Source organism: Dromiciops gliroides, chromosome 2 (assembly GCF_019393635.1).
Source record: "Dromiciops gliroides isolate mDroGli1 chromosome 2, mDroGli1.pri, whole genome shotgun sequence".
Classification (NCBI taxonomy): domain Eukaryota; kingdom Metazoa; phylum Chordata; class Mammalia; order Microbiotheria; family Microbiotheriidae; genus Dromiciops; species Dromiciops gliroides.
In genome coordinates this window covers 541,434,337-541,459,478 of record NC_057862.1, presented here as the reverse complement: position 1 = coordinate 541,459,478, position 25,142 = coordinate 541,434,337, and the positions used below count along the sequence as shown (strand labels likewise).

Sequence of the window (25,142 nt, the reverse complement as noted above, 5' to 3'; positions counted from 1 at the left end):
TGGAGGTGAGGAGGGAGAACATCCCATGCATGGAAAGAGCCTGGAGTTAAGAGAGGAGGTGCTGGGTTCAAGGAATGGCAAAAAGGTGGTATATCTGAATCATAGAGTTACTGTGAGGGGAATAAAGTGTACAAAACTGGAAAAGATAAAGGGAGCTAGCGAGTGACAGGTTTGAAAAGCGGGAGGATTTTATATTTGATCCTCAAGGTAAAGGAAGCCACTGGAATTTATTGAGTAGGGCCTGTGCTTTAGCAGAATCACTTTGGTGGCTAAGTGAAGAATGGACTGGAGTGGGAACAGGCTTGAGGCAGGGAGACCAGCCAGTGTGGTGCTATAATTGTCGAGGTATGAGTTGATAAGGAATTGTAGAGAGAAGGGACCTATATGAGAGACGCTGTGAAGGTAGAAACATCAAGTGTTAGCGAGAGATTGGTTAGGTGGAGTGAATATGAATGAGAAATTGAGGTTGATGCCTAGGCTGTAAGCTTGGGTGACTGAAAGGATGGCAGTATCCTTAACAATAATAGGGTGGTTTAGAAAAGAGGAGAATTTTTGGGGGAAAGATAATGAATTATTTCAGATGTGCTGAGCTTGAGAGATATATAATAAATGACTGAGGATTTGAACTCAGCCCTTTGGACTCCAAAGCCAGTGTTCTTTTTGCTGTACCACCACAGGGCAGGAGAAACAGAAGTGATCTTGTCATAGAGGTAGACTATGTATAACCTGGACATGAGCATGAATTAGATAAGTTCAGGAAGAGATTACAAACTTAGCATGATCTTGTATCGATCCAGAACCTTCAGCTATGTGCCTATCTGCTGGAGTTCTTGGTCTGTTGAAAGCATAATAGAAGCTGGGCAAAGTATGACTAGACACTAACTCACAGGCAAAAAACTCTCAGTCGTAGCAGACTGGAAGCTTATTACTAGTCAACAGTGTGATATGACAGCCAAAGCAAGTGCTATCTTGAGACATGGTTCAGCATGGGGAGGTGGTGGATCCTACTGCACTCTGCCCTAGTCAGACCTCATCTAGAATCTGACCCACTTCCATGAACATTGGGGGTCATTTCTTAGGAAAGACATTGATAAATTCAAGTGTTTCTAAGATGGCAAAGGCACTAAAGATAGTGTGACCTGAAGATCAGCTGAAGAAAGAACAGATTTTTAATTTGGAGAAACAGGCTGTTGAGTTTGTTTTGGTGGAGGGAGGCATTGTAGCTATCTTCCAGTATATGAAAGGTTTTCATGGCAAAGACTTGCTCTGCTGAGTTTCAGAAGGCAGAACTTTGATCACTAGAGAGAAGTTACAAAAGTATGCTTAGGCTTAATCTAGAGCAAGACATTCTAACCACTAGAGCTGCCCCAGAGTGGCACAAACTGCCACAGCCAGTGAGCAGTAGAACTAACTGGTCACTATGGGCTCTTCCAGTGCAGAGATTCTGAGGGCAAGAGCACTACGAGAGAACTACAATTAATATATAAAGAACAAGAAAAAAGGACAGGATGGAGAACAGAGGAGCACAAAAGGGCAATGGAAGTGCTGTCAAATAAGAAATTCCAAAACACAGGATCCAGACAGCCTTTGGGGCTGGAAAGATCAGAATAGGATCAGAAAACAGGACGGTCTGAACATTCTATGATCTGTATGCAGAAAAAGCCGCATTTGGAGGAGGGAGAAGAAAAAGAGCCCACAGAAGTGCTGAAAACAAAAACATCACATAAAGCCTTAAAAAATATTTAAGTATAACAAATGCCAAATGGCATCCTTACCTCTAGTTTGCTAAAATATAGCCTATATCCCTGGAAAATGTAGAAGAAATTATCAAAGACACTGAAAAATTAAATTAAGAAAATTCAAGTTTGATGGAAACCCAAAAAGAAAAATTATGACTAGAAAAGGTGCCCAAGAACAAATCAAAGGCATTTAATGTCAGGATATCACTCCTTTCATTTTCCTAGTGCTCCTAAATTTCTAGTACTAATTCTGACTCCCATCCCACATTCCTCCAGCTTGCCTTATGCACATCTGTATCCAGACAGAGCCCCCATCGAATCATTTCATTGTTGGCCATCTCATTCTTTGAAATTTTCTGCAGGAGATTTCCCAGGGCAGTGTGGTGCTGTTTAGGGCTTAGGTTGATCTGTTGGGTCAAATCCTACATAAAATTGGAAGAAGAATAAAGGATCATGAGGACTGCTTCTCTAATTCAGGTCTACATAAACAGTACTGCTTTTGAAGTGTGGATTTGTGAAAACTCCTTCCCAATGAAATTAGCAAGGATTTCCAAGAAGCTCAAAGATTTATAAAATACTCCTTAAAATTTACACAATGATTACATTAACAATGTAAAGGAAAACAATACTGAAAGACTTCAAAATTCAGATACACGCAGTGGCTCACTGTGACTTCAAATGTCACAGATGGGGAAGCATGCTTCCTACTGTTTAGCACAGATGATCCAATGTGAGACATACGTTTATTGACATGGTCAGTGTATTGATTTATTTTAACTACTAATTTGTCACAAGGGAGACAGTCTTTGGGAACTTAGTCATTGGGAAGGGAAAGTAATGGTTTTTTTTTTTAAGGAGTTGCCACTAAAACTTTTCCAAAGGAAAAAAGATCTGAGAGAGAGAGAGAGAGAGAGAGAGAGAGAGAGAGAGAGAGAGAGAGAGAGAGAGAGAGAAAGAGACTATGTGTTAAGACTTTTTCTTTCTTTTTTAGGAAGGAGTTTAACCTATAAACATTTATTAAAAACATCTGAAAACAGTCAGGGGAGGAACCCCTCCTGAAAATACAAAGGTGAAGTGCAGGGTTTTAATATTTTTAACAATATTTTAAAAAATATAACTTTAATGGCATGAGATAATTTCCAGAAAACTCCTAGATCTAAAATCTGTCAGGTAACAATAATAGTAGCTAATATTTACATAGCACTTTAAAATTTGTGAAGCACTTTATAGAGATTATTACCTTATTTGATTTTCATAACAACCCTGTGAGGTAGGAGCTGCTATTAGTTCCATGTACAGAAACTGTGACTTACCCAGTGTCACACAGCTAATAAGTAAGTATCTGAGGCAGAATTCGAACTTAGGTCTTCCTGGATCTAAGCCCAGAAGTATAAACACTATACCACCTGGGTGCCTCTATATCAAATTCCATTTGATATGTCACTAGCCAGGGCATTTGATTGTGCCCATGTAATAAACTGTAAAAGTGACAAGTTCTATCACTATCCAGTATACCTATCACTTCCAGCTCTAGAAGAGGAGTTCTCAACCTGTGGTTTGTGAACTTGTTAGAATGAAAAAAAAAATTAAGTTGTATTTCAATATAATTGGTTTCCTTCATAATCCTATTTATTTTACTTTATGCATTTAAAAACATTCTGAGAAGAGGATCCACAGGCTTCAACAGACTGCCAAAGGGATCCAAGATACTAAAAAAAATGTTAAGATCCCCTAACCTAGAAATGATGTGTCTAGTGAGTGTCCCACTCCAAGCCCTAGCAGCTGCTTGGCTTTACCCAATGACAGCTTGTAAGCATGAGAAGGGTTCCTGTCAGCAATTATATATGAAGGGATAAAAAGCATGAATGCATTTCTTTGTAAATTATATTTGTTCTGTGGGATTTATTCTGTACATTTACCACACCCTACAAGGCAGTTATCAGTGCCAACAAGTGTGTGAGTGCTATAAAAATACTTTGTGGTGTTGATTCATTCAGCGAGAGGAATGGTTGGTAGGTTTGAACTTTGGCATGAAGGAGAGGAAAGAAACCTCTTAGTGATAGTGATCTCTGTCTGCTATTCCGCCACTTCCTATATGATGGCACTAAAAGCAAACCACTGTCCTTTGAGACAAGTACTTGGAAAGAGGTAAAGCTAACATAGGCCATGCAGAAGACTATAAACAGCTTGCATAGGATTTAGGGGGAAAACAGGGTTTTAATCCAGTTTGAGCCTTCAAAATGTTCAAAAACCCAACGTTCTAAGGCAGGATTTCTAGGCTAGACTATACCAAAGGAATTAAGGGAATGAAGGCAGACTATTTTTCCCAGTCCAGGAGTGATACAGCTGGGGGCATAGTAAATCAAGCTCTGGACCCAGAATAAGTAAGACCTGAGTTAAATCTAGCCCCAGACACTTCCTAGCTGTGTAACCTCTGTTTGCTTCAGTTTCCTAAAGTTGGGATAAAATAACACCTACCTCCAAAGATGGTTGTGAAGATCAAATGATCTTATTTGTAAAGCACTTAGCATAGTGCCTGGCACAAGGTAAGTGCTATTTAAATGTTAGCTCTTCTCATCATCATCCTCATCCTCATCACTGTCGTCATCATCATCTTTTAATATTGAGAAAAAGGAAAATGGGTTGGGATGTAGCCAGGAAAATTTTTCCATTAAAAACCAAATGGAATTTCTCCATTGACATGATTCTTTTTGAACCCTTCACATTAAAGCTTTTGGTGTAAGAGCCACTAATGTTTTTATCTAAGATTAGTATATGTATCTGCTCCCTGCAAGCTGCCTTCTGTAATTTCTTCCTGGAGAGAGCACCTGAAACCACTTCTGCTCCTGAGTAATAACTGGTCTCTCCAGAAACTTTTCTCTGTCCCTTTTACAATCATCAGTCCCTGACAGATGAATTCACTTCTCTTCTTTTGCCTTGCTTCTCTTTGTTGGCTCTTTGACAACTGAAGTGTTAAAAAGATCAGAAAAATTCACTGCTCTAAAAGAATATTATTTATGACTCCTTATATTTTTCCAACATCTTTCCTGAAAGAGCCACATAGGACAGTGATAAGAGAACAGGACTTTGAGCCAGAAGTTCCAGGTTCAAATTCCAATGCTCTCATTTACCTGTTTGACCTTGGGCAAATTGCTTTACCTGTTGGGGAAAAATAAGGAGGTTGGAATAGATGATCTCCAAATCCCCTGCACTTTTAAAATAGTATTTTTCTATGAATTCAAACATTCATTATACCATAGGGAAGAAAAGAGTTTCTCCCTGACTTGCAAAGGGGAAAACTGGAAGCATTAAATAATGAAGGGGCTCACTTCAGGTCATAATGGAGATCAGTTTATAGACCCCACTACTTTCTCAGCTCAATTATTAAAGATCTTCCTTTAAAGAAAGAGTCGTCTTGTTACTGCATGATAATAAAGTGCTAGAGACTGTAGGAGTCTAACCTTCATGGCTCTAAAGTCTTTCTTCATTTTTTCTGGGATCCCGGTCATGAAGGAGAGCTCTGGAAGTAGCAAGATCTCTCCTTTTAAAAGCTGAGGGAAGAAAAGAGTAAAGAGAAGAAATAATGAAGAGGAAGAGACATGGCAGGAAGCCATCTAGTTCCTATGGCTCTTTGGTGACTGCTGACAACATGCCTCGCTGTGCATATTCTGACTTTCAAGGGGCACATCCTTTGGTTTGCCATACTCAGCAATACAGGGTTCTGAAGAAGGAAGCAGTTACATCTCAGTAATTTTACTCTGTTCCTTAATACATCAGAAACCCTCTGAGCTTGAGCTACTATTTTAAAAAGCAGATAGCTACTAGTCACCTGTACAATATTGATGTTATCAGGAGAAAAGTTCAAACTAGGAAAGGAGACTTATGTCTCTTCTGAGTCCCAAGACACAGCTACAGCGTTGCTGTGGTGAAGAGTCTGGTCAGCTAATGTATTATGTGAGGGTGCACAGCTGATCTTCTCCATTCCTATTTATGTCTGCCTTCGGTGTTTGTATCTGATAACATGTGATGAAGCCAATCTGGGGCGATGTGGAAAGTTAAGACTGATTTCTCCTGAGAAAATGAGATTCTACAACTTTCCTAATTAAACTGATCTGACATGTTAACATCCATGCTCAGGAAATATTTTTCCTCTGATTTAATTTAGATCCCTCATTATGCCTTTTAATGACTCTTCATGGACACTCTTCATGAGTAAGTGTTAAAGGACAGGTCTGACTACCTCACTCTTCATATATATATTATATATATATATATAATTTTACAATTTCCAAAATATGCTCCTTTCACCCTCCTGGGATACACAATAGATGATTTGTCACTGCACAGCATAAGGGACTTGTATCATACAGGAAACACTGGATAGAATTTTGCAACTACAATATAATAGTAAATCCATGGTTCTTGAAAGTTACCAAACTTCCAGAGACTACTGAGAGTAGCCATGAACCCAACAGAAAAGTGTAGACATCACAGCCCTACTCACCCTCCCTTGGTTATTCTGCCTCTCACTGGGCCTGTGGATTAGGAGTGGCTGGTCCTCCTCCTTGACTGTGATTCCATAGTTTTTGCTAGAGAAAGGGAGAGGCAGAAAAAATGTTCAGCAGAACATTCATGTTCCTAAAATGACAAGTTTAACTAACTGAGCTTCTTAACCAATTCTGTGGCACAATATTTGTGTAACAGTCCCTGTTAGGAATTCACTGGGAAAAGATCATCATTTATTAATAGCATCAAAAAGAAAGATCAATTTGCTATGTAAATGAATGGTGGTGAAGTATGGTTAATAGCCTAGAAAGGGTTTGTTATCTATTGCCACCAGAAGGATTTGGTAATTAGACAGTACTAAATATCAACAAATCATTAGCTCAGTTATTTTAATGATCCCTTCATCCAATGTCCTTACCCAACCAGCTATACCAAAAGAATAACAATAATGATAGTGCCCATATAAATATATAGCATTTTAAGATTTACAAATGCTTTACAAATAATTCTCATTTGCTCCTCACAACAACCCTGGGAGGTAGGTGCTATTATTATCCCCATTTTACAGATGAGGAATAATGATTAGAGAAATGATTATTAGAACTTGCCTAGTAAAAGTCATAAAACTACTTAGTTATGGATCCAAGCCTAAAAGTGAATCATCTAAGTCTGGGTTCATCAATTTCATTATTTCATTCTGTACTTTATGAATTATGATATACAAGTGGTGGGTATTGGGTAATGAACCTGACTTTAATACTATAACTTGTGAGGCCATGGGCATTGTTCCTTTCAAACTATTCTTTTCTTTTTTTGTTTTTCTTTTTTTTCTTTTCTTTTTTTTTTAGTGAGGCAATTGGGGTTAAGTGACTTTCCCAGAGTCACACAGCTAGTAAGTGTTAAGTGTTTGAGGCTGGATTTGAACTCAGGTACTCCTGACTCCAGGGCTGGTGCTCTATCCACTGAGCCACCTAGCTGCCCTCTTTTCTTTTTTTTTTAAAGTGTGGCAATTGGGGTTAAGTGACTTGCCCAGGGTCACACAGCTAGTAAGTGTTAAGTGTCTGAGGTCGGATTTGAACTCAGGTACTCCTGACTCCAGGGCTGGTGCTCTATCCACAGTGCCATCTAGCTGCCCCCAAACTAGTCTTTTTGAAGAATATTTACGGGGCAGCTAGATGGCGCAGTGGATAGAGCACCGGCCCTGGAGTCAGGAGTACCTGAGTTCAAATCCGGCCTCAGACACTTAACACTTACTAGCTGTGTGACCCTGGGCAAGTCACTTAACCCCAATTGCCTCACTAAAAAAAAAGAATATTTACACACTTGTTGCAAATGTCTTGGAAATACTGCTTTTGGAATTGTTGCCAAAGCCTATGGCATAATCAAGGTGTCAATGAATCAACAAATACACATTTAGAACCTATTATTCATGATAATGATTTAAATAAATATTTATTAAAACATAAAAAAAGAACTTGCCCATGGTCATACAGCTCGTAAGTGTCTGAGGCTGGGTTTGAAGTCAGGTCTTCCTGACTCCAAATATACTGTTGTTAACCAGTAACAAGAGAAACTCCCAGTGAGCATGGAGAGTTAAGTTTAAAAGATAGCACATTCATGCCAAATATCACAGCAGTTACTTCTTAGCTTATTATTTAAGAAAAATCATGCTCTAGGATGAGATTCAAGTTCCTTAATCCTCTTCCTTCTCCAGTCTTTCCTACCTGTAGTATTCCAAGAATGTAATCTCCTTTCCATCAGACATTATGAAGCTATCTTTTGGAGTTTTATTCCAGTCAATATCATCAATACGATAGGTACGATTATTGTATCGGGTTATAACAATGTTGCCAACCAACAGCTTGGTACATTCATCCTGGAAGCTTTCACTGCTCTGCTGATATATAGCATGCCTTTGGGGAAAATGAATCAAATGGTTTTGATTACATTACCATACAGAAAAAAAAAACCAACAACAAAATGAAACATGGAAGAGACAGAGCAATGAAACAGGAGGTAGGGCAGGTGACCTCTTCCTTTCCTGCACTTCCCTCCCCCACTTTCTCTCTTTCTCTCCCCGCCCCCCAATCTCTCTCTGTCTCTGTCTCCGTCTTTTTCTTTCTCTCTCAGCAAGGCCAACTACTTGTGGCTTCAAGTTTCTTATCTACAAAATGGGAACGATAAACACTTCTCTCACATGGATATTACTTAATTAACCAAAATGAAAATCACCATCATAATACATAAAACGCAAAGAAAAAACAAACAAACAACATTTTATGAAAGGTCAGAATGTGGAAGAGGGATTGGACTTGTGTTTGGCCCCTGATGGCAGAACCAAAAGTCATGGGTGGAAGTAACAAAGAGGCAAATTGATGGATTGTATATGCAAAACTTTTCCAGCAATCAGAGGTACCCCAGAGTAGAACGAATGGGTTGGCACAAAAAGTATTGGATTCTCCCCCACTGGAAGTCTTCCAGCAGAGGCTGGATGAGCCCTTTTTTGGATATGTAACAGTATGGCTTCCTTTTCAGATGTAGGTTGGACTAGGTGGTTCCAACACCAAAACTGTGATTTCCTGATCTGCTGTACATCTTATTTCACTAAAATTAGAACTGATAAATGCTTGCCTTGCCTATAATTTCCATAAAAGGCAAAGAGGTAGATTTTTCAAGCTATAAGGGTTTACTGTTGATTTCAAGAAAAGCTATAGAAGAGAGTATTGAATAAAGGGTTTATGTATGACAGGAAGATCACTAGAAACCAGAATGGACTTCCTATGTACAAATTATTCTAAATTTCATTTCAGTTAGTAGACTGCTTGTTCAGGAAAATGTTGCAGGCCTCGGATTTCTAGATTTCAGTAAGGCTTTTGATAGCCTCATGTACAAAATCAAGAAATATATATGTGTGTATTTTACATCTACACCTACACACATGTACACACACATATATTTTCCAATGCACTAACACAACCATCATCCTAATTGAGAGCTTCATTACCTCTCACCCAGACTATTGTATTAGTTTTCTAATTTAATTTCCACTTTCTTTCCCTTCCAATCCAGCTTCCACATAATGATTAAGAATAGCTTTCCTACTTCAATGACCCTAGGATAAAATACTTATTTCTTGACCTGAAATTGAAGACTTTAATAATCTGGCTTCCAGCCTTCCTTTTCAGACTTATTTCACGATTCCTATGTCTGCACTCCATTAAAATGGGATCAGTTGTTACTTCCTGTACTTGACATTTCATCTTCTGTCTGTCCATGTGCTCACAGAAGCCATATCCCATACTTCTCCTGACACCTCCCTTTTAGCATTCTTATCTTCTTCCAAGGTTCAGCTCAGGTGTCACCCACCTCCTCCCAAGACTTTCCAGTTACAAATGCTCTCTCCCTCTTCAAATTACTCTGGAATTCCTTTTCTAAGTATGTGTTACATCCCCCACTGGGATGGAAACTCCTTCAGGGCAGGAACTCTTTTCCATTTTTATCTCTGTATCTCCAATATCCAGCACAAAGCTGGCACTGAATAAATGTCTGCTGAAATGAATTTAAGCATGGACCGAGAAGGAAGAGACAGAAAGATTGTCAGGAAAAAGGCGATAGGATTCAGGAAGGATGATTAGAAAAGTGGCTTTGCCACAAATGGCCCTGACAGTCCAATTTAGAGAATAGGACCCTATGCTTAATATTTCTGAGGAAAATTGGCTTAAAAGCACTATTATAAAGAAGATTTTGTCAATTTCAAAATTTAATGGAACAATGCTCTGACTCTCTCCTAGAGCCAGGCTGCCACATTTGCCTCTAAGGACTTCAGAAGGTTTGGCATGTTTCTCTTCTCCTGACAGTCTACACTAGCTATTTTCTCTTATCACTGTTAGGGGCCTAGTGACTAGCATGCCAATTCAATTTAACCATTTTAATAATGAATGACTTTTACAAAAGGATATTTACTTCGAAGATGTATCAAAAATAAGTACAGACATTCTCCCTTTCCCCAGTACCTTTAAGGGCACATTCACCTACCATCTACCCAGAGTCCTCTACGTGGAGAGATCGATCAGCCAAGTAAGGTTTAGACTCCCATTACATTAATTCATTTTAAAAATTAAAGTCTATTTAATAAAAAATGTTTTCTGTATCAAATTAAAAATATTTTTTGTATTAAACTGCTTCCAACCCAACCATAATGACAAAAAGTCAAATCCATCACTTAGTTTTTAATTTTTGAAAAAGAATTTTTCCTCTCCCATATGGAGCAGGAGACAGGTAGAAGAATCTAGAATGACTGACTGATTCATGAGTGCCAACCTTCGATCACTTATTGCAGAAAAAAATTATTTAAGAACTTTCTAGAATCAAGAAAAATAAATGATACTTTGTGAACAGAAAAAAAAACTATAGAAATCTAAAAATAAGAAACAAAAAATTAAACTCACATAGATCCATCATCACCAGACTTTAAGATTACTTCAAAGATAAAAGAATCTTTCAAGCCACCAAGCTTCTCTCAAATCAGGGTCTCCCCAGATTTGCCTGTTATAGCTCCAGGGTTGTTAAAGGGAAAAATGGGGTTCAAATTCAGAGAGCCTGATAATTACCCATTATAGATGATGTTCCACACAGGGTTCCCATGAAAATATATGCTTTGCTAGTACCAAACAAGGTATGGAGCATAGAACTATATTGTTCTAGTACAAAGAATTCCAGAAAAGATGTGTATACCAGCCTAGAGGTAGACAAGAAAACATTACCCTAGAGTGTGCCCCGATCTTTTCCAGGGATCTAGACTGCTGCTCATCCTGGGCTTGCAGCCTGTTCCACACCTCCACAACTCCTCACCTAATCCTCCCTGCATCCTCACCCAAATGGGGAAAGAATCTGAGATTTCTAGGGAGTCCAGCAAACATCTCAGCTAGTGGAAAATACATGCTTACTGCATGGCATGTACTGTGCTAAGTGCTTTACAAATTTATGATTCCATTTTATTCTCACAACAATCCCAGGAGGCAGTTGCTAGTATTATCACTCTCATTTTACAGAGGAGGAAACTGAGGCCAACAGAGGTTCAGTTGACTTGCCCAGGGTCACACATTCAGTACGTGTCTGAGATGGAATTTGAGCTTGGGTCTTCAATGATTTTAATTCTAGGCCCAGTGCTCTATCCAGTGCACCATATATAATTTATAATTAAAATGAAAATTAAGGAGAAAAAGTAAGGGAAAAGAAGTGGACTATAAAGAGGGCAGAAATTGGTAGCAATGCCAAGGCAAACCACTAAGCAGGCTCAGACATCCTGCTGAGGCATCAGCAGCTGGAGAGCAGAGCAGCCTGTACCACAAACCAATATGACACTGAGAGCAGCAGACAGAAAAGTGTCTGCTAAACTCTGGCATTTGTTGCTTCTTGACATCTCTAGCTTAGCCTGAGCTTCAGTTTTCACCAGTCCCCTAGATTCTGTTGATCCTCCTGTGTACCCTGTGACTGTACCAGGTTCTAGACTATAACCTGGTGACAAACTTTTGCTTTTTCGTATGAAAATTCTAGCTCCTAACTCTGTAGGATTTCCTACTTATGGTATTATGCACTCTCCCAAATCAGGGAGGTTTCTACAACAGTGAGCATTTATATAGTGCTTTAAGGTTTGCAAAACCCTATAGATATGACTTCACTTGACCCTTATGACAGTCCTTTTATTATCACCGTTTTACAGATAAGAAAATGGAAGCTGGGAAAGATTAAGTGATTTGCCTAGTCATAAAGTTAGGAAGCAGATGACAGCAGAATTTGAACTCAGGTCCTCTCGACTGAGTCTGGCAATGTATACACTATGTCACCTAGCTGCTTCTGTACCACAAGATTTGTCCATTATCAACTGCCATAGCACAGAGCCATGAAAGGATACATTCCTCTTCAGGCCACACTCCTGACCCTCTAAGAAATCTCTTCAGTCTGGAAGCTCACTCTACCCTGCTTCTTCACTTCTCATACTGGAAGGCACCCCCTCACCCCACTTCTGATTGGCTGGTTCTTCACCAGCATCACCTCCATTTTAAGAGGAGACCCAGGCCAACCATATTTTCCTTCCTCTCCGGGCTGCACTCCTACCATGCTACCTTCATCTCCTACCTCCCCCTCCCCCCATTTTCAATTGCCTTTTATGTATCTTCTGCCATTATCATGCTCCTTGAGGGCAGGACCTGTCTTTCTGCCTAGGTATTTCTAGTGCTTAGCACTCTGTCTAGCCCAGAGTAAGCACTTAATAAATACTTGTTGCCTTGACTTGACCTTGTGTTTGTTGTATTAAAAAATGTCACAGGCTTATATGGAAAGACTAGAGAAATTCCTACCCAGAGTCTCCTAACTCTTCTTCATCATCATCTTCCTCCTCCTCCCCCCCATCTGCCTTTGCTCTTCTCATTCACAGGACCACGGTTTGGTGGTCCTCAGTTCCACTCATGTTACTGATGTGAGTTTACTTTCAGGGGCTGTAACTAATCTTTTGGAGGGAAAGAGAAGGCCTGGCACTCACTTGAAAGTGGGATAAAACTAATGCACTGCCACCTGCATCTTTATGTATACTTAATAAGCCCATTCTATGTTAACATATTGATATGTTGGTTCCTTTCAGCAATAACAGCACAAGCCATGGAGGAATTTATTGAAAAATCTTCAGGACTAAACCCAGAAGTAATGCAGAGTGAAAAAAGCAGAGGTAAAAGATAAACATATGTGATTAAAGTCAACATAGAAAGGAAACAAACTCTTATCAAATATAATAGTTCACTGTTACTATCATGCTAAAAAAAGTCAAAGAATGCATCTCTTCTTTTTGTACATAATAATTTAACTATCTGGGAGAACATACTCTTTAAAAAAGATTTGTTGCTAAGTATCGGTTATATCAAAACAAACCCAATAAAACATTGTGAGAAAATAATTATTAATAACGGATTTCTAGGGGAGATCCAGAGAACAGTTTTAGTGCTTTCTTTCCCTCACTACAAAAAGTTCAGCTCTTGCCTGGGATAAGCCCAAGGGAACAAAGGAAATGGAGAATGACTCTTTTGTTTAGCTAAGTGAAGAAACACACCTACACACCATTTACCCTTTTGCATACTCTTAGACCACCCTCAAATCATGTCAATCAATGGAACTGAATGATACTATAACCCATTAGCTTAAATCAGTGTATAATGACATGCCTCTATCTAAAGACCTCGCTCTTTCTTGGTGCACACTCTTCCTCTTAGGACAATGTAGGTTATGAAGGCCTGAGACTATGAGAAATTAGGGAGTCATGGGGTCAATACTTTACTGATATTAATAATAAATGCATACTGCCAAAACAGGTGCAATAGCCATTAATATATGTGGCAATTAATTTATAAAGTATAGTATTAGCAATAATTTAAAAAAACACAACATCAAGTCTGGTTCATTCAAGCCCAAAGCTTCAATAATCAGATATGAGTTACATTTTGAGGGGCTTGCATGGGAATTTTTATTTTGTTGTTGTTTTTGACTCCAAGTCCTCTGTATTGGCCATGGGCTCATTAGTATGGACTAAGTACTTCCTCTTTTTACAGACTTGAGTTAGGTTGAGAGATGCGTACTGAGGAGTTCAGCAGGAAGAACAACATAAAGAATAACAACTTACATTGACATAGTGCTTTCTGATCAAAACAACCAGGACTGGGCAACCTGGTTTTTGCTTATAGAGAATAAATATCTCATGCATAACGCTTCAGCATAAAAAACCAAGTTTAGCATCTAGTTAGTACTTAATTCCCCCTACTTTAATGCTTTAAATATTTCTTTTACTGTTTCCATATCTTGAATTAGAAAGTTGATCTGAGTTTCTTGCTACTTGTCCCTAGTTGCTGCTCAATTTACTATCCTTAAAGAGAGTTTCCTCACAATAATTCTACAAGGATAAAATAAGTGTAAGGTTCAGACCTGTGATTTCACTACTAAAGGGAATTCTCTACCAATGTAGGTCAACTAACACCTATAGTCTTTTTGTTTTGGGTTTTTTTTTGTTGTTGTTGTTTTTTGTGAGGCAATAGGGGTTAAGTGACTTGCCCAGGGTCACACAGCTAGTAAGTGTCAAGTGTCTGAGGCTGGATTTGAACTCAGGTCCTCCTGAATCCAGGGCCAGTGCTTTATCCACTGCGCCACCTAGCTGCCCCCCACCTATAGTCTTAAAGAGAGTTGCCTGGCATACTTAGAAGTGATTTGACTTGTGTAGGGGTCTCAAATACAGTCTGTGTCAGTAGTGGGACCTGAATCTAGGGATTCCTGGTTCTGAGGCTGGTTCTTTATCTACTTATATCTGGCCTCCTTCAAAGTAAGCATATTATCCCTATTATGATGAAGAAACTGAGGATCATAAAAGTCAGCTGTTCTACCCTCAAGCTGGTCAATGGAGGAACCAAAACAAGAAACCAGAGCTTCTGACTCAAAGTCCTGTACTCTTTACACTATAGAGATAGGAATGAACATAGTAGTGTACTGAAATTTGGGTTGATTAGGGATACCACTGTTCAGAGGGAGGGAAGGAAAGTTTCCCCTAGCCTGAATGTAGGTAATCAGTCTATCAACTACCACTATCAGTCTACTATATGGCTGGCTGGCACTGGTTTAAGAGCTGGGGATATAAAGACAAGCTCTAAAATAGTCCCTGCCCTCAAGTAGTTTATCTTCTATTGGGGAGACAGGCACATACACATGAGGGGAGGGGTGTATATACATGTAAATATATGTACATATATAAAGTAATATAAGGTAATGGGGTAGAAAATGGCCCTTGAGCTGTTTTTTTTTGGGGGGGTGGGGCAAGGCAATGTGGGTTTAGTAACTTACCCAGGGTCACACAGCTAGTAAGTGTCAAGTGTCTGAGACTGGATTTGAACTCAGGTCCTCCTGAATCCAGGGCCGGTGCTCTATCCACTGTGCCATCTAGCTGCCCCCTTGAGCTGAGTTTTACATTCTTTTTTTTTTTTTTTTTTGGTGAGGCAATTGGGGTTAAGTGACTTGCCCAGGGTCACACAGCTAGTTAAATGTTAAGTGTCTGAGGCCAGATTTGAACTCAGGTCCTCCTGACTCCAGGGCCGGTGCTCTATCCACTGCGCCACCTAGCTGCCCCTTGAGCTGAGTTTTAAAGGAAACTAGGAACTCTAAGAGTCAGAGGGGAGGAAAGTGTACATTCTTAGCATAGACAACAGCCAATACATGAAGATGGGAGCAGGAATTCATAATGAGGTCAACTTGAATGGCCCTCAGAGTTCATGAAAGGGAGTAATGTGTAATGACTGGAAAGGTGAGTTTGGGTCAGGCTGAAGAGGTCTAAATGACAAATGTAGGAGTTAATATTTGAACTTAGAGGTGAGAGGCTCTGGTGTTTACTGAGTGTAGGAGTGACATGGTCAGAACTATGTTTATTGAAAATCGCTTTAGTTAGGGGTAAGCAGATATGTGTAAAATGGATTGGAGAGAGGAGAGTTTGGAGGCAGGGAGGGTAATTAAGAGGCCATTGTAATAGTCCAGGCATAAGGTGAATAGTTCAGTCACATGAATTAGGGTGAGGACTATGTGAGCAATGAAAAGGGGACAGATTTAAAGAATCTTGTGATAGAAATGGCCACAGAATGGCTATATGAGATGGAGAATGAAGAGCCAAGGATAACCCTGAGGTGGTGAACCTGGGAAACTGGAAGGGTGGAAATTTGGAAGAGGGGTGGATCTTTGAGAATAGATAACTTTCTATTTTGGACATGTTCTGTTTGAGATATCTATGGTATGTCCAGTTCAAAATGTCCAAAAGGTACTTAGTGATGCAGAACTGCATCTCAGGAGAGAGACTGGGGCTGGAAAGTATGTCTTTGAGTCATTTTCATAGAGATAATTAAACCCATGGGGTTTGATGACGTTGCAAATAAGAAAGAATGAGGTATACCCCAAGAACAGAATTTTGGAGTAAACCCTGTTAGGCTTATGATAGGGATGGTGCAGAGAAGCTAGGTGATCACTAGAGAGCCTCAGGGGACCTGCCTTTGACACTTGAGAATGTTCCCAGGCACTGGACAGCCCCTTGGATGGCACCAGCGGCCCAGAAGTCATCTATGTGAAGTTAAGCTTCAGCTTTGTGCTAAGAAGGCTGGAGACCTTCCTAGAGAGCAAGGTCTAACAGTACAGTGTCTGTGGAAAAGGTGAACTGCACTAGGTAAATCCAAGTGATCAGGGAACTTTAGTAAAATGTAAACCAATTCCTTGAGGCCAGGAGTTGTCTCACTTTTAAATTTGTATCCACAGGCCTAGCACAGTGCCTGGCTTATAAGCAGGTTCTTAATAAATGCTTATTGACGGGGCAGCTAGGTGGCTCAGTGGATAAAGCACCGGCCCTGAATGCAGGAGGACCTGAGTTCAAATCTGGCCTCAGACACTTGACACTAGCTGTGTGACCCTGGGAAAGTCACTTGACCCCTCATTGCCTTGCAAAAAAAAAGAAAAGAAAAAAAAAGCTATAAAATTTAAAAATTGTGGGGGCAGCTAGGTGGTGCAGTGGATAGAGCACCAGCCCTGGATTCAGGAGGACCTGAGTTCAAATCTGGCCTCATACACTTAATGATTACTAGTTGTGTGATCCTGGGCAAGTCACTTAATCCCAATTGCCTCACCCAAAATGAAGAAATAAATAAATAAATGCTTAGTGATCAATTGACTCCATGTGATGTTGTTATACTTATGAATGCATAAGTAGTGCAAATAGCACACAGCCACTCAGAGGTTACTCATAGAGACAGTGTACTTGGAGAAACAAAAATCTGTCCTTCAAGTTAAGAGGGAGCCCCTATAGATGGTGAGGTCCTCTAGTTGAGGCTGTTTGCAATTGGCACTGTTCATGTTGCACTGAGCCCTGGAACACTAGAGCCTCCTACATGAGATGTATAACCATTCCAAAGGGTTAGGCCTAACTGGTGATGGTGCTTGTCCTTTGTTCTCAAAGAGGACCAAAATGACATCACTATGTTAGGGTCAAGTTACAGTGTGTCCAACTGTGGCTGATCAGACCAATACAAGAATGCTCTACCACAGGTCAGGCACAAAGTTCATGGTGCTGGTATACTGTCCAGGTTTCACAGACATAACAATAATAAAGTCAGCTTGGCTCTGTAAACTTTCAAACTACCTCCAGTTTGGTAGTCAGCCTAATACCTCTTTTCTCCCAAACTTTCCTTTGGAGCCTCCCAAATGCTGCTAGCTCTGGCAGTGTATGTGTCAGTCTCATTATCAATGTGTATATCCCCAGAAAGAATACTGCGAAGATAAGCGAGCATGATCCCAGAGAGATGGGCTGAACAGTTCCATAGTATTCTCAATAGACCATCACCAGTCAAGGCTGAAGCCACTGACCCTAAACCTCAGGTTGGAGTCAGCCCCTCTCTAGACAAATTTCCAACTTTAGAAGAGGTTTTGGGGGCAGCTAGGTGGCACAGTAGATAGAGTACCGGCCCTGGAGTCAGGAGTACCTGAGTTCAAATCCAGTCTCAGACACTTAACACTTACTAGCTGTGTGACCCTGGGCAAGTCACTTAACCCCAAATGCCTCACTAAAAAGAAAAAAGAAAAAAGAAAAAAGAAAAAAGAAAAAAGAAAAAAAAAAAAGAAGAGGTTATGAATGCCATTAGGCTCCTGGTGCTGATTCTATTCCAGCTGAGATTTACAAGGTCAGGGGTCCCCTGCTCATACAGAAGCTGACTGACATTTTTCAGCTTATATGGCAAGAAGGAGTGAGTAAAGGATAATAAAAAAATTATACAACCTTAAATGATGGATTGGTCAAACGGTAAGAATGAGGTATAACTGTTTGGATGGCCTGTCTACTAGTATCCTTCAAATGTCAAAAAAAAAAAAAAAAAGAACCTGTTCTACCTGGCTACAAAGGCAGAAGAATTCAGGATAATAAGGAGAAGTTGCAGAGACGCAGGCTTGGGATTGATAGAAGGAAAAACTTTCTCACAATTTCTGCTCATGCCAAGAATCAGTTACAGGTTTGTCTGTAAGAAAAAGCTAAAAGAACATTTGTTGGATGTCTTGTGGAGAAGATCCTTGTTCTTATATGGTCTCTGTGATTTATTTCAAGTCTGAGATTATCTGCTTCTGAAAACAGCTCAAGTTTTACTTGTGATTTTATTCCTTATTTTTTTGTTGTTGAAATCATTAATTTTTAAAAAAGATATTTAGAAGTATCCCAGGAAACCTGGGATCTTAAAAAACGAATAATTACACTATGTAATGATAATCCAAATGAAGAAGTGTTTAAAAAGACATAATATATATATAACTGAAAAATAAAGAGGCATATATCATAGAGAAAATAAAGCTTTTTTCAAACAGATTATCTAAAATAAAGCAGCTTACAATGTGTTGCAAGTGAGCTGCCAACTACAGAAGAGGTGTGCTGGCAAACTTTTATGCTTCCAAAGATATTAAGTTTTAGAATATGTATCAAAATAGTATGTGGTAGCCATCTATCACTATCTGGCTTAAACCTACCTTTCCAACCTAACTTCGCATTACTCTCCTGCAGGCATCTGACATTCCAGGCAAAATGTGACCTCATTGCTCAGCCCCACCTTCTAGAATCCTTTCTGTCCTTCAAGGCTCATTTCAGCTATCACCTTCTACAGGAAGCTTTCCCTAATCTTTTCCCCCTCCCCTTCCCATAGTTAATGTGATGTTCCTCTCAATGTCCTAGTAGCATTCAAAGCTCTCCATAACTTGGTCCTCTCTTACCTCTCCAGTCTTCTTACACCTTACTCATCACCCTATGGACTCTTCTATACAGTGACTCTGGCCTCCCTGCTCCATGCCTGGAATGCTCTCCCCTCCTCATTTCTCTTTTCTGCCTCCTGGTTTCCTTCTCACGTAAAATTTCACCTTCTACAAGAAAGTTTTCTGTATCCCCCCTAATGTTTGTGACTTCCCTGTTGCTTATCTCCATTTATTTATGCAGTCTGTATACAGTTGTTTACAGATTGTCTCCCTTTAGATTATAAGCTCTTTGAGATCAGGGATTTCACTTCTGTCTTGTGTCACCAGAGATTAACACACTACTTGGCACAAATAGGTGTTTAATAAATGACTGTGGATTAATGGAACAGTTTCCAAAATTGGGGATCTTGGGGGGGGGGGCAGTGAGGGGAACTATGGCATGCCTCTAATAGGTATATGATCAACCAATCAGAAGGTGGAAAGAGAAGCCACATCCTAGTCAAAAGCCAACCATGGGGCTTGTCTCCCAGGCACCAAACTTTCACTCATCATCGAAACCTCCACCGTTCTGTCCACTCCCCTGGCTAATGAAATTCCTTTTCCCTCCTGCTCCAGAGTGGGTCCCTCAGGGAAAAATATCACATTGCTCAGGGCACCTTCACCAGCATCTTTCCCCATTCCCCCCACGCCCTCCCAGCATATTCATACCCTGCTCTCCAAATCACTTCACATCTAGAATAGCTATTCCTTGAGGGGGTAACAGCCCCATCTCACATCCTTTCCAATTTTAGTGGGACAAAGCACGCTGCAATGGATGAGCAGACACTCTCTACACTCCAGCCATGCTGTTCTTCCACCTCTAAGCTTTTGTATTGGCCACCTTCCACACCTGGAATGCTCTAGGGGTGTGGACACCTCTACCTCCTGCAAACCCTGCTTAACTTTCATCGGAAGCAGTACTGTTCCCATGAGCTATTATTGCCTTTTCCTGTAAGGCCACTTTGATCTATTTCTTACAGACACATACACACATACATACACATATACACATTTTCTCCATGAGAATGTGAGCTCCTCAAGAGAAAAGACTTCTGCTTCTGTTTCTGTATCCCAGGACTCAGCACAAAGCCTGACACACAGCAGGTACTAAATAAATGCTTGTTGATTGATATGTAGAACCCAGATAAGGGGGATTAGTGAACCTGGGCCATCACACCTTTTAACAATGGTTTCATTAGCACCCCAGAACCCCATTATACCTCTGAAATTCTACCATACTTGCTTTGCCAATCTCCAATTCTGGATAATACCTCTGTTCCAATGTCTAACTGGCTGCTGAAGGCTACTACAGTCACAAAACTACTCTCCATTAAGGCCACTGCAAATCCGTGCTCTATGATTTCACCTAAACTTTCACTGATGCTCAACAACTTTTTATCTTTTTTTTTTTTGGTGAGGCAATTGGGGTTAAGTGACTTGCCCAGGGTCACACAGCTAGTAAGTGTTAAATGTCTGAGGCAGGATTTGAATTCAGGTCCTCCTGCATCCAAGGCTGGTGCTCTATCCACTTCACCACCTACCTGCCCCACAACAACTTTTTAATATCTCCTTTATTAGCTTATCAGATGTCCCATAAAGACTATTCTAAGCCCACATCTCAAAAGTCCATCTTATTCAAATGACAATTCCTACTTCACTGGAAAAACTTCTCTCTCCTGCCTCAACAGAAGATGTATTCCTTCATAATAAAGCTAATCCTTGGTTAAGTCAACAAACATTCCTTCCTTCCTTCCTTCCTTCCTTCCTTTATTTATTTATTTAGGGCAAAAAGGGTTAAGTGATCTGCCCAGAGTCACACAGCTAGTCAGTGTCAAGTGTGTGAGGCCATATTTGAACTCAGGTCCTCCTGAATCCAGGGCCGGTGCTCTATCCACTGCACCACCTCGCTGCCCTCAATAAGTATTTAAGTGCCTACTGAATACTAGGCACTATGATAAGCTCTGAGGAAACAAATTATTGTCATTTTCCCAGGACTTTTTTAGTACACATCTGTCCATCACTCACTCCAATTGCTCTCTTTACCTTTTAAAATGTTCAAATCGGGACAGCTAGGTGGCACAATGGATAAAGCACTGGCCCTGGATTCAGGAGGACCTGAGTTCAAATCCGGCCTCAGCCACTTGACACTTACTAGCTGTGTGACCCTGGGCAAGTCACTTAATCCCAATTGCCCCCCCCCCAAACCCAATAACATCTTCAAATCTCTCCTATTAAAAAAAACCAAAAACACCATCAACAAACAAATGAAAAACAAGACAACAAAACAATTTTTCCTTTACTCTGTTAATGCCTTGAGTGCTACTCTTTCACTGAGAAACTTCCTTTCTTTTCTTTTTTTTAAAGTTTTATTGATACTGTTTACACCAGATATTTCCCAATATTGTTCCTACCCCAAGAGAAGTCACTTCCTTGTCATAAAGATAGTTAAGCAAAACTGACTGATGGTGTGTAAGCCCCTGGTTTACAATTCTTCTTTTGAAACCATTTATATTCTTTGATGACTTATCACTGAATGTACCTCAGTCTTAGCGACTAGAGTTCATCAAAAATAGATATGTGTGGGGCAGCTAGGTGGCACAGTGAATAGAGCACTGGCCCTGGAGTCAGGAGGACCTAAGTTCAAATCCAGCCTCAGACACTAAACACTTACTAGCTGTGTGACCCTGGGAAAGTCACTTAACCCCAATTGCCTCACCAAAACAAAACAAAAAAAATAGATATGTGTATGTGTGAATTTCTTCTAATCCTTGGATTATTAGACTTCTATTCAAATACTGCCAAACTGAGAATAACCTATTCTATCACTACCTTCTTCTCCATATCACCCACTCCTTTACCCCTTGTAATCTGGCTTCTATCTCCACCACCATTACACATACTGTTTTTTAAAAAGTCCCTAATAACTCTTAATTGCCAAATTGAATAGCCTTTTCTCAGTCCCACCATCTCATTCACTCACATAACATCCAACACTGAATCATTTCGAATGACTTTGTGGGAGACATCAGCCAGCAGGAATAGTCCTCCATCTGTCCGTCTGATGCTAGCTGCGTAGCCTGGCCAGATCTGCAACCTTAAATGAGAAAAACCAAAAAACCAAAAACAAGTGCTCTTTAATCTGGAGTCTTGCACAAAGACTAACACTTCAATCCTCACATTTAAAATAATGACACTAGACAAAGACTCCTGCTTCCTTGTGGGAAGCATATGATGGAATTTGGTAACTGACAGAGTCAAATCTAATATCAGTTTGATTTTACTTGAAAAATTAAAAAGGAAAGCATGTGATTATATTTTATCAATTTTATCATATTATTCTATTATTCATTCTGTTTTGTTTTGTTTTTAGTGAGGCAATTGGGGTTAAGTGACTTGCCCAGGGTCACACAGCTAGTAAGTGTTAAGTGTCTGAGGCCGGATTTGAACTCAGGTACTCCTGACTCCAGGGCTGGTGCTCTATCCACCGCCCCTCATTCTGTTTCACATTCTAAAGTTTAAAAAGGAAAAAATCTGTGAAGAACACTCCCCAAAATGAGAAATATATTACCAACCTGTGTTGTTGTAGTATCATAGCACTTGAAGGGTCATAGAAATTTCTTCCCACAAGTTTCATATCTAAAAGTTTCATTACCCTGCCAAAGAAAACTCTACGATGAGTATTCAATCAGAAAACAATGAATTCTCAAGTCTAACAGGTCTTCTTCTGTCCCATATGTAACAACTTTTATACAAACGAAATAGACTTCCAAAAGATAAATGAAAGTTATTGAGATACTCATCTTGAGGCAGAAATGTGTGTATACATATGTGTATATACACATACATATATACATGCACTTATTGAGAACCTTCCCCACTCCTTTACTTTTTTTTTTTTTTAGTGAGGCAATTGGGGTTAAGTGACTTGCCCAGGGTCACACAGCTAGTAAGTGTTAAGTGTCTGAGGCCGGATTTGAACTCAGGTACTCCTGACTCCAGGGCTGGTGCTCTATCCACTGCGTCACCTAGCTGCCCCCCCCCCTCCTTTCTTTAGAAAGCCAACCCTTATAATATAGATTTTTTAACGAGTGAAAAAAGAAGTTCATCAAGACTAACTAACACATTATATACATTTGGTGTTACTTCATGGCTAATACTTTGCCATAATAAAATGAGATATACATTTTAGTGCAACCTTATTCCTAATAATTTGTCATGAGAAAATTCAATCTACTTCCCTACTTGGTGCAATATAACTATCTATCATTACTAGAAAAGAATGGAAGAGCATCCACTTTTGAGATGTTTAATCTATCAGTCTTTTTTCCCTGGTAAAGGAAAAAAAATTTCCTCTACTCAAAAACAAAGAAAACTATCCTCAATTATCAAAAAGAAAATGGAAATGGTATTCTACCAAACTGAAAAAAAGGTAGTATATTATATTAGTAGGACGGTCTTATGAAAGTTACATACATCCTTAAAATGAAGAAAAAGCAAATATTAGCAGTCATTATAAATCTCTAAAAATATAATTAAGGCATAGATGATGTGCTGAACTGCTCTCCCACTTTTAGAAATCTTTAAAAGGGATGCACTGATGGATAGGGGAAGAGGATAGATACATTCATAAAGGATACAAATAAAAATAAGATTTTTAAAAATCTCCAGGAAAAATTAATATAATTAAGGAGAAATATTTCCGTAGATATTTCTATATACTATTTCCAAGGGTAGGTATGAATATGTGTTGATGTGTTCTTTATGTATATTAATTTCAAGAGTCCCTAACTGGAATCCAAAAGACCCATGTTTCTTTACCTAACTAATCAAAAACTTGTTTTCACAGACCCAACTCTGCTTATTGGGTCTATCACTTTTTGAGAATACAATTCTTAACTGAGACAGAATCAGTATCATCCTTTCTAACTGTTCAAAACTTTAAATTAAGCCTAAGCTGCGGGTAATGCTAACCATCCTCCTCAAGAACATTAGTATTAACTTGAAAAAAGAGATTGAAGACAAATGAAAAGAGCAAAAGTGTCCAGGTAGCCTAATGCTTGTAGAGAACAAGTACTACTTATTCCTGACTAGTTCTCACCGCCGGAAAACAACATTGTAGAAAGGAATACACAAGTCAGAGCTGGGTTCCAAGATCTTGGTCATCTGAATTTTGATGCTGATCTCAGTACCATCAGTCTTCCTCTGACTCTTCAACTCAACAGTCTAACAGGAAATAAAACTCAAATGAAAATTGTGAATGGCAAGTTCCCAAGCCTTAACATATTCCAATGGTATCTGATACATGAATTATAGCAAACACTAGTGTGCAAAACCACAATTGGATTTGAAAAATTCTTGACCTCCACGGAGCTTATTTAAACATTACCAACATTCCGAAAGTAATAAAAATCCACAATCAAGAGCTAAAGTACATTAGGATAAGGGATTCAAAATAAATCTCAATTCCTACATGCAAAAATTTCTGACCATTTTTTCTAGAACAAGAAAGTACATCTGGATTTCCTATTCATGTAAGAACTTCCAGGCTATTCTGTACAAAAGCCTTCTTGAAAATTAGTAGGAATTTACAAATCCAATATTCAAGGACTACAGGTTCCCCCCTATTCAAACCACATGCCCATGCCTAGGTTTCCATTCAAAGAACAATGCCTCTGTCTTACTTGCTGAAGTCTAATGGGCAGATAGAGGATGGAGCCATCAAAAGCAGTGACATCTCCCGTGACAGATCGATGGTCCTTCAACATGCCGAACCTCATACTCTTGCATTCCACACTGGGGCTAGGAATCAAACAAAGGGTTCAAATTCAATCTGGGTGAAAAAAGTAGCATTTCTTACATTATCACTAGTAAGAGGCAGTTATGTTCATAACCGCTACCCCATCTAGTGGCTACACAAAAGCCTGAACCACCTTCATGACAAAGGTGTGATAAACTTTAGTATGAGATTTATAATTAAACAGGAAAATCAGAAACCAAGCAAATGACATTTATTTAGGTATGTGTGAAGCCCAACACTGGCATTAATACAAAGATAATTAAAACAATAAATTC

General features: G+C 39.5%; 1 protein-coding gene across 1 annotated transcript in view; it reads right to left on the bottom strand.

The window, feature by feature from the left end:
• PIWIL2 (piwi like RNA-mediated gene silencing 2) overlaps nucleotides 1–25,142 on the bottom strand; it is a 66,011-nt gene that overhangs the window by 18,261 nt on the left and 22,608 nt on the right. The window contains exons 7-14 of the mRNA XM_043981068.1: nucleotides 24,752–24,869; nucleotides 24,169–24,293; nucleotides 22,643–22,723; nucleotides 22,051–22,164; nucleotides 7,970–8,158; nucleotides 6,244–6,328; nucleotides 5,201–5,290; nucleotides 2,021–2,161 (exon numbers count right to left, since the gene is read on the bottom strand). Of these exons, the coding sequence (XP_043837003.1) occupies nucleotides 2,021–2,161; nucleotides 5,201–5,290; nucleotides 6,244–6,328; nucleotides 7,970–8,158; nucleotides 22,051–22,164; nucleotides 22,643–22,723; nucleotides 24,169–24,293; nucleotides 24,752–24,869 (943 nt within the window). The remainder of the gene's footprint in view (nucleotides 1–2,020; nucleotides 2,162–5,200; nucleotides 5,291–6,243; nucleotides 6,329–7,969; nucleotides 8,159–22,050; nucleotides 22,165–22,642; nucleotides 22,724–24,168; nucleotides 24,294–24,751; nucleotides 24,870–25,142) is intronic.